We start from the raw sequence: 14,039 nt of genomic DNA on the forward strand, positions 1-14,039 counted from the left end.
TGTAGGTCTTTGATCATCAGATGCAGATGTTTCAACTGTCCTAACATTGGCCAGGTGACCTTAACTTTGTTGGTGCAAGGCCTTATTGTTTCTTCTGTGGATTTTTTTTGTCCAGCAGTTCTGGTGGTGATGAACTTGGGCCAAACTTATTCAGCTGGTCTGTATTATTCTGTTGCCAGTAACCCAAGGACCAGCTGAGAACCCTTGTGACAGGTCAGGCTGACATCTGAATGTTGTAAAGGAGAAAAGTACAGCCAGAGTGAGCCACTGAGATAATCTTCCGCTTCGAGATGCAGCAGGGTTTTTTTCTTTTGAGTGCAGTGGCATTTCTTAGGGACAGTGATGCTCCCAGGAGCGTGCACAATGTGAAATTTTAACCCACCTGCAAGTCTGTAGTGGTCTACTGGTCAGGAACCATACTGAACATGAGCAGAACTAAAGTAGATGTTCCAGCAGCACTCGATTTAATAATCTGATGCAGTTTGGCAATGTCTCATCCTTAAGGTGACAACGTGATTGTAACATCACTATCCTGTAGTCTCTGTCAGCCTTACAGTCAGATGTGCGTTGTCGCCCAGTGCTTCTGTGTTCTGGATACCTGAGCCCATCAGATTGCTGCACTCCCACATGGTAACTTTTGTATGTCCAGGTTCTTATTTACAGTACATGCAGTCTATCTTATTTTCAGAAAGTACAAAACTTGAATTGCTTTCCACATGTCACAGAGTTAAGAGCATGGTTAGAAAAAAAAAAAAAACCCACGAAAAACAAAAAAAAACTCAACCACAAACATAACGGAAGACACTTCCAATTTTTGCAGTCCCTAGAAATGGAATAGCGGGTTATACATGGGACCAAGGCTAGAACTGAAGATGGGGAGTTCAAATGTAGCAGTAATGGACTGGTAGAAGGACAACAGATGTGCTTAGTTTATTCTCTCTTCTTTCTGGCAGGTCACCTACATCAGACCTCAACACGGCATTGCATGAGTGTATGGCAGCTCTGGATTTATTTCTTAACAACAAGTTCTCGGATGCTTTGGCGTCTTTACAAGCAAAGTAAGTCAATTACTTTTACTAGTTTTCCTCCGTTTATTTTTCTTTGTTTCACCATCTCTCAGGAGAATGACTAGACGGCTAGTTCTCTGTTAATAGTTGATGAGACTGCATGGTGTTGGTTCAGAAGGGGATGGTAAGTTAATGTGTTTTGGGGAAGACAGAATAAGTGCTTTACACTTGGGTGAGTAAAAAACAAGAATGATCAAAGGTAACAACAAAAAGTAGAGAATTGTTGCCAAAAGAAGTAACCCCTTAGCTGTAGCACAGTATGGGAAATTCTTGCTCCTGGAAGAATAAAAACAATCTTCTGTCACTTCCCCACTTCCCCCCCAGCCCCTTCCCCCTATTTTTCTGCCTACTCTGAGAATTTGAGAATTTATTGTTTCATGTCTGAATGAGCAACTGACCGTGAATTGCCAGGTTTGTGACACATTACTTTAGGTATGAATTCATTTTTGTTTGTTTGTTTTTTAATAACCACTTGCAGAAACTTTCTCACAGCTTATTTTGCAATTCAGTGTTGTGGTCATGCACTCTTGTTTCCTAATTACATTGCAGCCCAGCATGTAATCAGTGTCCCAGCTGCAAGCAGTGAGGTCATAAAATAGCTTCCAAAAATTGTTGTGTCTTTACATGTCTGTGATGTTTCATACACTGTCCTGAAGTTACCTGTGGTCTTGGCTTGTTGAAGTCTGTGGTTAATTTGCATTTTTTTCCCGCAAATTTGCTCCATTTATTTTTTGAGCCATCAGCAAATTCCATCGTGCCATCTTTCGGGCTACTGGAATGTGCAACAAATAGAATTCATAGGTAATGCGGTAGTGCGTGTTTGATATGCATCGGGGTAACTGTAGTGAATACTACATATCTGCTTTGCTGAGGTATCAGCCTTGGTCTTTGATGCCAGAGTTTGTAGCTTAAGCATGGAAGTACCCTCTGTGAGAGACATTCACGGTAAATTTGTAGGCTCAGGTGTATTGATAATACTGGTTTTGTTCACAGCATTGTTGTTTTGTGTTTATGTATCATCAGAAGACATCATAAAAATGGTAAGAAGAATAACTGTGTTTTCATTAAATTCTGACAGTAAAGCCCCTGTTACCATCTGGAAATGCTTACTCAGTGCTTAGCATAAAAATAGGGAGGTATTTTATTGAAGGGGCTTTCCAAAACACTGCAAAAGCTAGTGAGACTGAGGGCTCTTTTTTTCTGTAAATCCATTTTTCTTCTATTGCATATGGTTTTCATTCAGCTTTTGTTGGGCCCTGCAGAATATATTTAATGAGGTGATACTCTGTTTTTGTACCTGACTCTCTTCCACACTGCAAAACCATTTTGAAACTGATTTTTCATGTTAGCCTGTTGTTATGAGGAGGCCCTTGTTCCTGTTGCCTTTGGCAGCGAGGGAAATACAGACTTATGATCTTTGCAAGTGTAATGCAGAAACAGGATGCTGAATTTCCCCACAGATGATATCCATTATGGACACACTCCATCTCTTTAGGGAATGACAAGAGCTGTAGAGTGGGCACATATGGTAATACTGAGTATTTTCTTTAGGAGTCATCAGTTCCTCACTGTTGCCTTTTAGCGTGCTGAGATTTTAAATTGGTTTTCACAGTCCATAAACATACTATCTTTGTTTAAAGAAATACTTTTCAGTTTTTACATGCTTGTAAAGAATTTCATATCATAGATTTTGCAGCTTTACCACTTATGTTGTAGGACATACTCTGCTCTGTATTACATTATTGCAGATTCACTAAGTTACTCACATTTGGCTTCCACAATAAGTATATTTTTCAACTGATTTGTACCATGTGTAACTGAGAGCAGATTTGGCAATGTATGAGAGTTAAAATCGGAAGATCTTTCCTAGCAGCTCAAAAATAAATATCTGAGGATGGTGTCTAGACTTGTGTTGAGGTAAAGCTCTTTTTTTCCTTTTAGAAAAGCAAATCCATCATAAAGGAGAGATCTCATTTCATAAACAAATTAATCTGTTGGTTTTGCTTCATGCTACATAACTTTTCTTCTTTCCTCAGCTACCTTTTAGGTTTTAGAGTCACTTTATCATTAATGATCATTGTACAATAGTTGGCTCCAGTTATCTTGTGGTTTTTGCAGTAAGTTTGATTAAATTAATCTCTCATCTGGAGTGTTCACACCAAGTCTAAGAATTACTAAGAAATTCCTTAAATTCTGTCACCAAACACAGCAGTGATTTTCAATATGTAACCTGTTAACTGTGACAATCAGTAGCACTGAAACTGTCTAGTCACTGGAGTGGGGGAAAAAAATCTCATCTTCCTCCTCAGCCCTGAGATACATACAGTAAATCGATTAAAAGCTGACTAGATTTTAGCGCTCATGTAATTGCAGACAGATAATCATAAATTAAAGAGTTGATTCTGGTGAGATGTCCCCTTCCCTTCCCCAAGATGAATGTTTAATATTTTAATAATTATCCTGAAGGAAAGCATGATATAATCACCTGGTAGTTTGCTGATGCCAAATCTCTTGGGAGAATGGTAAATAATAAATTCATGACACAGAGTAATCTGGATCATTGGATGAGCTGCAACACATCTGTGGTGCTGCTTGTGGTATTACAAGAACAATATGAGAACAATTAATTCTGGGCAGCTGAATTTATGCTGAAAATAGTCTCCAAAAAGCACTTGGTGTTGTTTGGTGTAACGTTAATTCCAGAATGGCTGTGTTTAAAGGTAAGTTCAATCCTTTGATGTTGGGAGTATCTCAGGTAAGTGTGAAGAGATTGTGTTTCTGCTCTGCTAGTTACTTGTGAAACTCTTACTGGAAGAGTTTCTTTGCTTCCATAACTACCACTGGAATTTTTAATAAAAGCACAATTCACAATATTAAATGTTATCTTGTGTGTTCTGATCTTCAAAAAGTTTAAAGAGGTTACTAAGGAATGGAAGCCTTTTGTAATGGCTGTCTTCATGGTGTGGTGAAATGTTCTTGCCCTTGTAGAACAAAAGTGAACGTGATGCTGTTCAGTGGGGTGGAGGAGCCTTCTCTGGAACTGATCTAATAAAGAAGGTTTGTGATTGTCAAACTGAGAGGGGTAAAAGAGTAAGGGGGAAGCACATGGGGGTAGAGTGAAGCTCTAGACAGTGTTTGGATAAAGATGGTGTACAGCTCCATGGAAAGCTCAAGTTATTTATTGTAAAGAATGTCAAGAACATGAAGGTGGTCATTATTTCTAGTGGGTTTTTTTATCTTTTTATGCCTGGAGTCCAGAAGAACACAACTTTTATAGTCTTGGTAAATAAATAAATTGCTGCCAAAACCTGACTTAATTGTTGGTTTCACCTCCTAGCTGGAAGAACTTTAACTAGATTCCAAATTCTGGAGAATGGCTTAGGTCAAAAAGGCTCAGGGGTACTCTTGTTGAACCGCAGATTTTTGGCTTAGACCAGACTTAGACCATTCTGGTGCCTTGTGGTAACTAGGGAACTAGGCTGGTGGTTGGCCAGAATGATCCATTCTAGTTGTAAACTTAATGCTAGTGGGGAGTTTTTGTAGGAAGCAGGTTCTTATTGGAAACTATCCGTTCATCAAAATGGAGACTTTCTATGGAAGCCCACGCCGTGGGTTGTTTGGACATTGGGTGGCACTTCTTGATCAATGATGAGGAAAGCCTTCAGGCCTCGTGTGACCACATTCTCCTGATGCAGTTTCGATTTGGACCTTGATCTCTCACTCTTGGGTACACTTGGATGAACGGACTGTTGGCTGCTCTGTGGAGGGTTGTTCTCACTCTGTGCTGTGGGATTTGCTTCATTTGTTACAAGCATCCTGGTACTGAATCAGGTCATGGACTTGAACCTGGTGTTTCTGTAACCTGGTGATGCATGTCCTGCCTGCTGGATTACTGTAAAAGGATCCACAAAAAGATTTGGGGCACTGTGTTTTTCATAAAAAAATACTAGTCCCTGGGTTGGTTCGGAGGACAAGCCAAGTTTTTTGATTTTCGTGCTCAAGCTGGAGGGGAGAGCTGTCACCGTCCTCACTTAGGTACTTGTTTTCAAGCAGGAATGAAAGTGTTCTCCGACAGCTCTCGAGAAAAGAGCAGTGATACAAGATGATAACGATTGTACCGTAGTTGGAGAACAGGCATGTGGCGTAACTCCGTAAGTGCCTGAAGATATTACTTATAATCCTCTTATTCAGCCATGTGATACCAACTACTGGGATAACACATTAATCAGAATATTAGTTGTATTTATGTCATAAAGGCTTGTTAAATCCCACAATGTCCTGAGGAGAGTGCTGCTGAGGAATCAAAAAAGAAGAATTAAAAAAAAAAAAGCTATCAAGTTTCATTCGGTATCCATCCATATAAAATATAGGCCTTAAAACTTCTGGCAATATGCCAGCGTGTAACTGGCAACTTTAATTGTATGGTTAGTATAAATAGCATTGATAACTGTTAGATTTGGTTGCATTTCTACCTGCCACCCAGCCCCTGGAAAAAAAAAAAGTAAATTTGAGTGTTGATAAATAGCAGTTGAACATTGATAAACATTAATTATTATCTCCTTTAAGATATTAGAAGCAAAATAGATGAAACCATTGATTAGGGCAGGAGTGATTTTTACATCAGAAGCAAATTACTGGAGAGGGGAGATCGTGTGTATTTGTGAAAAGTATCAATTTTCCTTTTAGTGCAGTGGATTTAATAGTTATCTGCTTTGATTTTGGAAGGAGACCATTTTTGCGCCTTCCTTGTGCTTTGAATTGGAACCTTTGTAAGGGTTTTATTTTAATAAATATGAGATGAAGCGTGTTTCTCTGTGCCCACTTAGGCTGATGAGTAATCAAATGAACAGGAACAATTCATCAGGCTGGCATTTTATAGTATTTTCATTTTTTTTCTACTTTACATTATCAGTCTACTGAAAGAATCGTGATGCAGGAGGCCAAGACAGAGCTGTCCTGACTCCACTGGATTTTAAACTAATTTCTCCATTTTCCATCATTCTCCTTACTGATGGTGGAGATGAGAAGAATGTTAGCATAGTCTGGGGCTCATAGTATTTATGGGAGTAGGTGATTTCCCAAAATGGCTTTTCTGCTAGATTGGTTTAGGTCTTTGTTAGCAGATTGTTAGGTAACCTGTGGACATGGTGAGGGCAACTAGGAATTAACTACACCCACAAAACACAGGCTGCAACGGGGATTAAAGACGTACACTGCAAATTTCTTTAGTATAGCCAGCCTGCTCTGTGCTGTGTGTATTGGGAAAAGTAGCCCTTTGTCATCATTATGAAGATTGGCAAGGGAAGCACCAGGTATCTGTGTAATGCTGTCTGTGCCACTAACCAAACGTCAGGCACTCCTGAGGGTGCTTAAGGGTTTTTTACTCCATCAAGCAAAAGATTGAATGCAGAATAACACGTGAATTCTTAAAAAACTTACAGGAGTCCAGGTCACCACAGAGAGTTGCTAGATCACTGATTAATGTAGGATTGTCTTAAGTTATCCTTAAAATTATCTTTCAGTTTAATCCAGATATCAAAACCTGGGGAGGCAAGTGTATTCCGAAGGGAGAAATTAGATGCATTGAAGTGTCTTTAAAGTTTGGATTTTGTCCTTAAAAGAAAACCACTGAATCAGAGTGCTTGAGGTTGGAGGGGACTTCTGGAGGTCACCTGCTCAAGCCCGGCCATCTAGACCTGGTTGCCCAGGCCGGCATCCGGATGGCTTGCGAATATCCCCAAGGATGGAGACTACAAGCTCTCTGGGCAACCTGTGCCAGTGCTTGGTCACTCTCATGGTTGGAAAGTGTTTTCTGATGTTCAGACGAAGCCTCCAGTGATTCAGTCTGCACCCATCGCTTCTGTTCCTGTCACTGGGCACCACAGAAAAGAGCCTGGCTCCGTCCTTCTGGCACCCTCCCTTCAGGTGTTCCTATACATTATAAGATCCCCATGAGCCTTCTCTTCTCCAGGCTGGACAGTCCCAGCTCTCTCAGCCTTTCCTCATAGGAGAGATGCTCCAGTCCTTTCATAATCACCACTATGGCCCTTCATTGGACTTTCTTGAGTATGTCCACGTCTCTCTCATACTGAGGAGCCTGGAACTGGGCAGCACTCCAGCTGTGGCCTCAACAGTGCTGAGCAGAGGGGAAGGATCACCTCCCTCAAGGTGATCACACTCCTCTTAATGCAGGCCATTGGCCCGATTTGCAGCGAGGGCACATTGCTGGCACACCACTTTCTCCTTGAAAGAAAAAGAAAATGAAGCGGCTTGTTTTGAGAAACAAACACCTGAGGTACACGTATTGAGAATAGGCGGACTGAGGGTGGAGATTTTGTTGGAAGGATATCCTTGTTTAACTACAAGTATTTTTTAATGTTCCCTGCCATATAGAAGTATCTGATTCATTCTGGAAGTGTAAACAATTGAAATAGCAATTGTTGTTCTTCAGCAGTAATTGCCTAAGTTGTGCTGTTTGTCAGGGGTGGATGTGCTATTCGTCAGGGGTGGAGAGTTTCTGTGGCAGGAATTCACCTGAGCTTTTCCCTTCACTGTATTTCCCAAGTTGTCTTTATTGGCGCTCTAGGCCTGAAGATACTTTGACTCATTTGCAAAGGATTATAACACAGATGGGTGCTGGCAGAACACTGTAAACATGTGCAAAACACAAACTCTTCTTCCGCCAGAGGAAGGGTGCTGGCAATGGCTGCAGGTAGGAGTTAATTCTTTGCACTAATGCCAAGGCATTTGGCTTTCTGCAAAAGAGGCACCATCTTAAATCCTGCAGAGGAATATCTAAGTTGAACAAATTGGGGTGGAAGGTTGGCAGAAAGCGAGAGGAGGAAAAAGCTGTAATGTTTGGTGTAGCCTGGAATGTTTCTGGTGCGAAGATCCGTTTGAAGAAGATTCTACTTTGGCCGTGGTTACAGTATTGTGTTACTTATCTCCTTAACTCTGTCTTGAGTAACTGTCCCAAAATAGAAGACGGCTATCTGAATTTGTGTCATGTGCCATAGTATTCATTAGATACTCCGTTAAAAAACCCCTATGATGCTGTCGTCTCTGAATGGTTAGCCACATGGTTAATTCCTGTGCTTTATGTATGTTAAATACTTTTCCTTGGCTCAGAATTGCAACATTTTAGTGCAGTTATTGAAACTGGAGCTGCTGACGTGATTTCCTGTACAAATCTCAATCTATTAGTGTTTCTCAATTACTTTGCGTGTCCGTTGTGTTTGATTTCTAGTTCATTTAGACCTTGTTCCCGTCACACTGATATGTTTCTGGAACTGGATTTGTATTTGTTTTTTAAAAGTAATAATATTATCAAATCAGCTGTGCTTTATGTCTTGTTTTGTTTCAGAACTAAAGATAGTATGTATCATGCACTGACTTATGCCACTATATTGGAAATGCAAGCTATGATGACGTTTGATCCTCAGGACATACTGAATGCAGGAAACACAATGAAGGAGGCTCAAGCCACCTGTCAAAAGTAAGTGTGGACCGATTCAGTCAATAAACAGTGCCTTCATGGGAAAGTTTGGAAAGATTTGCAGGTTAAAAAAGGACATGTCACTTCATAGGAATGATAGGGGAACTGAGATTGGAAAGGGCATCAGGAGGTCATCTAGTCCACCCTCCTGCTCAAAGGAGGGTCAGTTATGAGGTTACACCACATAACTTAAGGTATTTAGCGGTCTAGTCTTAAAAACTTCAGTTTACTGCAATATCTGATTTTTCTGGTCAATTGGATTTCTGTCCTGTCTATAGCCCCATTTCTGCAATGTCTGGAAGTTAATTACCATTTACAGACATGGCAGAATCTTCCCATTCGGTGATGGTTGTACTGTAGCTGGCTGTCTTTAAGTCAACTGTGCTCCCAGTTCTGTACACACATGCACACGTACACACACACACACACACACTAAATAAAAAAGCCCCCTTATCCCTTTCCTTCATCAAGACAGATTTCTGCATACGAAGGGTAATAGATGGATCCCAGGAGGACCGTGTTGACTAACTTCTGTATAGAATGTGCAGAAGTTTGTGTATGTGGTAAGGTGACAGAGGGTTGGTGAGCGCTAGAGGTATGTTAGTGACTGTATGGGTGGCCAGCTGAAAGATACAGTTCTCTGTTGTTGATGCTTCGTGTCCAGAATGACCAAACTGACTTTTCTGCAGATTTAGAAAAAAATCTTCAGTAGCAGATTCTATCAACAACCTTGTGCATAGACAAAGCCTTGAACACTTTACTGAAGGTAATGTTATCTCTAAATGCATAATGGTTTTGGGGGGGGTTTTTTGCTGTCGTTTGAACCATGTAGAATTGTTCACCCAATGTGTTTTTGCAGATTGTGAGTTCCCTGACAAAGTCACTGATTTGGCATTTACAAAATTTCTGGATCAGTGTTTTGGCAATTACTGTGCCACCACATCCAAAATCGCTAATTGTTTTTGTTGATTGCTGACGGGGCATTTCTCAAAATTGCTGGGTAAAGGAATACCCAGAAAGAAGTATTGAAATGTCTAGAAAGGATTTAGGTCCAGGAAGTCCTGGAAAGCACCAGAGAAATTCCTGCAAAGTTTCCCGTAACTGTGTGTCACTTCTGTTTGGAGTTACTTCCGTAGTTTAGAACTGAAACACTACAGCAAATTTGGAAAAGATTTTTCTGTTTGATCTTTGTGATCTTACCCCTATACTTACAGGCTAAGTGTTTTTTAATTACTTTTTCTCTGATTGGTTTATTTTCTTCTTCCTTCTGTGTGAAACTAGAGGAAATCCATGCAGAAATTTGTTATGCTGAATGTTTACTTCAGAGAGCAGCACTTACATTCCTCCAGGTATGGATTCCTGCGTGGCTGTTTGGGGGGGGGGGGGAAGTACACTCTGTACAGATTTCTTTTCTTAAAATTAATGGAATGGTAGAAGACCCTAGTTTGACCCTAATGGTGTAAAACACTTTCATCTGGATTAAATCTGGATTTTATCTGGACTATCTGCTGATGAGATAGGAGAATATTTTGTTATCCCTCATGATTACCTAAAAATGCTTCTCTGGATACACGTAGCACTGAGTCCCCTGTGACACCCTTCTCCACTCCCTTTTGGATGTGTGAAATGTAGCTGCAGTAAGTGCCCATTTTCAAATACTGTGTGTTGGGGTATCAGATTTAAAAAAAGGGGGGGGGGGAAGAAATGGTCATTGAAGCTGTGTTATACTGGAATGCAAGTGAGATTTTTGTTTCAGTCAGGCTGCTGTTTGCTTTCCCAAGGCTGTTTTCTTGCTTGTTTGTTCTTGAACAGCTATTATAGTCTGCACAGCTATTAGGCTTCATGCGTGCTTTTTGCTAAACAGTGCTGCCTGTCTTTAAAAGAAGGGGAGCTCTCCCTCTTCTTTGAATTTTATCTGTCTGTACTAATAAAGCTTGATTTGTTTGATGGATCAACATTAGCAGTACTTACCAGGGCTCCGGCTTGCAATTTAAATTGTTAATCGTAGTTGGAATAAGTGATTTTTCTTCTCGATTTGTCTGTACTTGCTATATGACGATGGGCCTCTTCATCTATGCGGAGGGGATAATAAAGTCGCATTCACAAAGGGCTTCTGCTTTGTGGCTCGAAGATGCTGATGGAGAATGAAATGCAGGTGGTGATTTTATAGTGTTTGGGGGTTGCCAGATGGGCTCTGATTTATGTTGCTTGTGATTGAACCGTGTAACCTTTTTCAGCTATCTGCTGTGCCCCTCTGCTAGAAACTATTGCTTCATAGCAAACCCGGTCATCAGAGTAGCTTCTTCTGAAGGTTTTCAGAGTGCTGATGATGGTGACTTTATAGGAAGGTGCTGGATTTTGAAATGCCCAAGGTGTAGCTACCTGTTTTCATATTCCTGCTGTTTTGGGATGAGCAGTCTGTAGCTCTGGGGACAGTTTGGATGATATCTGAAGCTATGGAAGTGAGGCTTTTCAGAATGTTTCTTTTGTGCCTGTAAAAAAGGAGTGTTTAATGCAGCGTCTCTTGGTTTTAAGCACTATTTTTTGCAGGTATATATTTTTAAGAAATGTTTACAGATACGTGAGAAATTTAAGAGTAAGAAAATGATTTCTTGTCCTCTCCTGCATAAAGAATGCTCATTCATTTGCTGCTTCTTCTATTCTGTGTTTAATTTTTCATGAATGTGTGAACTGGTTTTAAAAATTAAACAAAGGCACTTGGTTCCAACAGCTATTGAAGTGGGTTAGTTTTGATGCTTAATGTAAGTGACCAAATCCAGTTGAAAAATCCACGTAAAAACTAGTCTCAGGATTTTTCAGGGCTTGAACTATTCTCACGTTTATTATCTCTGTTGTTGATATCATGTGTATTCTGAATTTAAACGCTTTTTAAACCATCTTATTTCCTCTTTCCATTTTCCATTCAATGGAAAATTTAACTGAACCTTTACATATAGTTAAATATGCCATACTAGCCCCCCTCCCCTCCCGCCCTGTTGCTAATTAAAATCTGACTTTTTCTACAAAACAAATTAAAACAGGATCACATTTTTCTGTGGTTATTTTGTTGCATGTGATTGGGACTCAAGTCTCTGAGGATATATCATCAGGAAATACATGATAATTTATGTTGCGCAGTTTCTGTCCTCAATTATCACTCTTGATAATGTTGCTTAAGGGCGACAGTGAAGGACACAGGCTCGCGGTGGTGGTGCAGGCTGCAGGAGTAAACCCCTGCCCTTCGCTTGAGGCCATTTGCCTTCCTATGCTAGTTCACAGAAGGCAAAGTCTGGAAGAATTTGAACTGTTACAATGATTGGATTGAGTTATCTTCCTGGCTTACTGCAAGATGGAAAGCCCTTTGAGGCAGGTTCTATCTCTTTCTTTACGTATCAGTGAGCACAATTGGGCCCTTTTCCTTAACAATAAGATAACCAGGTGTTCATCTAATCTATGCTATTTTCTCCACAATGCTTCGTACAGCCTCTTAAAATACCATCGCAGAAAAGTCATCTGCTAAAACACATGTAGTTTTCCTACCCCAAAGTAATAGCAGATATGCAAACAAACCAGAATGACAGATTTTATATGATGGGTGAGGCAAGAAACTGCCACCGGAAAGTTTGAGACTAAAGAGTTTTCTATTCGGCATAAAACTGTAAACTAATGGTCCCCCAGATACACATTGCCTTAAGTTCTCAGTTCATTATAACTTGTAATGTCGCATGTTGCTGTACTAGTATGGATTTCAGAGATACTTGAATATTCAGACCAAAAAGAGTGTATCTTGCATAACTTTACTTACCCTGCTTCCTTTCTAGGATGTGAAACTATATTCTGTAGACTCCTGAGGACCTGCAGTTATTTGTATCAGGTGCTGAGCCAGGAAATGTTGAGATCTGAACTGTGCTGAAGGACAAATGAGAGAAATCTATTTTCTGAAACAGCCACAAATCCATGTACTTTAGGTGCCATTCATTAGCTTAGTCCTGCGTTCATTAATGCAAATTCAGATGGTCCAAAGGTCACAAAGGCTAAGCTAATCACAGAAGGCATCAACATAAAGTGTATATGTCTGAACAGGGTAAAACTATTTTAATACAGAAAGGAAATCCTAAATCCATGTATTGTTCCTCAGAGACTTGTATTGTCTATGTCATGATGATTATGTTCGAGACATATGTTCATGTCAAGAAGACAAAAGCTCTTTATAATGCTTATAAATTCATATTGCTAATGTGTTTCCTTTCTAACAGGATGAGAATATGGTTAGCTTCATAAAAGGAGGCATCAAAGTCCGAAACAGTTACCAAACATACAGGTAAGTCAGAGTGATGATGTGCTTGAGCGTACTCTTACAGTAAAAAGATGCTGCTGGTTGAATTATCCAGTTCACAAATAAATTACTGTTGTATTTATTGCAGCCTCTATTATGGGCCTCATGCCTATAGCCTTCCTCAGCCTCCACGAATTCCTCTTTTGCATAAAAAAAGGACAATTGATATTATGGTTGATTTGGATTGTAAAGATAGTGGACCCTAACCCTGTTGGATAATGCATAACAATATGCGTAGAACTAGAACAAAATTAAGAGATAATACACTGAAGAGCTTGCAATGGAAAGTATAAATGGCCTCAAACACAGTGTAAACAAACTTGTAGGAAATAGGTTTGTAGGTGCTAGTTAGCATAATAGAACAGATGCAGACCCTCTGCGTCATGGAGTCCCTGAACAGTCAAGCATATGCCCCTGTCTGAGTGAAATATTTGGTTAGCTGGACTTTTAATCTGGTTAAGTATGGCAGTTGTTCCGCTCTAAAGAGAAGGTGCGTGCTATTGCAAATGATAAGCAGGGTTGCTTATCCAGACTCACGATGTGCCCATTACTTAGTGTCTATAGGCCAAAAACATCTGCTTATAAGCAGATTTCTTTTCATCCAGGAAGTCATGGGGAGCTACTTGCAACGTGTACGAAAGGTTGTGAAGTGCAGTAGTAAATTCTAAAAATTACGTTAAAGTGTGCAGTGAAAGTTAGAAAAATAAGTGAAAAGTAATTTCCAATATACCTGCCCATTTTAAAATATTTCTTACAATTGTCTTTTCATACATATAACAAAATGTTCTTTTGAATGAACGTGCACAAAAAGGGAATACCTAATTCAGGAATTAGCGAAACTCAAATCAACTTTGCCAATTTAAGTTTAACTCTCCGGCACTGTCCGTCACCTCTTTTTGCAGTAGTAAAGGTAGGCGTTATTCCCAACAGCCGTTCTTCAAAGATTTTTTTTCAGGCAGAAATGTGGTTGCAAATTGACTATATCTTTTTGGCAGGAATTAATCTCCATGACTCCATATTTTTTTAATTGATAGTAATGTGACAGAAATGATTTGATAAATCCAACAAAATGTTGTAGGTGTTGCTCACCTGGGTGAGGTGACAAATTGACCTTTTTTTGAACTACTATGTGGTTCAAGGT

At 39.9% G+C, this 14,039-nt stretch overlaps 1 protein-coding gene across 4 annotated transcripts in view; it reads left to right on the forward strand.

Moving 5' to 3' along the window:
• Positions 1 to 14,039, forward strand: part of TTC39A (tetratricopeptide repeat domain 39A) — a 56,094-nt gene that overhangs the window by 11,145 nt on the left and 30,910 nt on the right. For all 4 annotated transcript variants that reach the window (XM_063343925.1, XM_063343922.1, XM_063343923.1 and 1 more), the window contains exons 2-6: positions 954 to 1,058; positions 8,431 to 8,562; positions 9,252 to 9,328; positions 9,844 to 9,911; positions 12,819 to 12,883. In XM_063343925.1, the coding sequence (XP_063199995.1) occupies positions 954 to 1,058; positions 8,431 to 8,562; positions 9,252 to 9,328; positions 9,844 to 9,911; positions 12,819 to 12,883 (447 nt within the window). The remainder of the gene's footprint in view (positions 1 to 953; positions 1,059 to 8,430; positions 8,563 to 9,251; positions 9,329 to 9,843; positions 9,912 to 12,818; positions 12,884 to 14,039) is intronic.

The sequence above is a fragment of the Chroicocephalus ridibundus genome, chromosome 8 (genome assembly GCF_963924245.1).
Source record: "Chroicocephalus ridibundus chromosome 8, bChrRid1.1, whole genome shotgun sequence".
Classification (NCBI taxonomy): domain Eukaryota; kingdom Metazoa; phylum Chordata; class Aves; order Charadriiformes; family Laridae; genus Chroicocephalus; species Chroicocephalus ridibundus.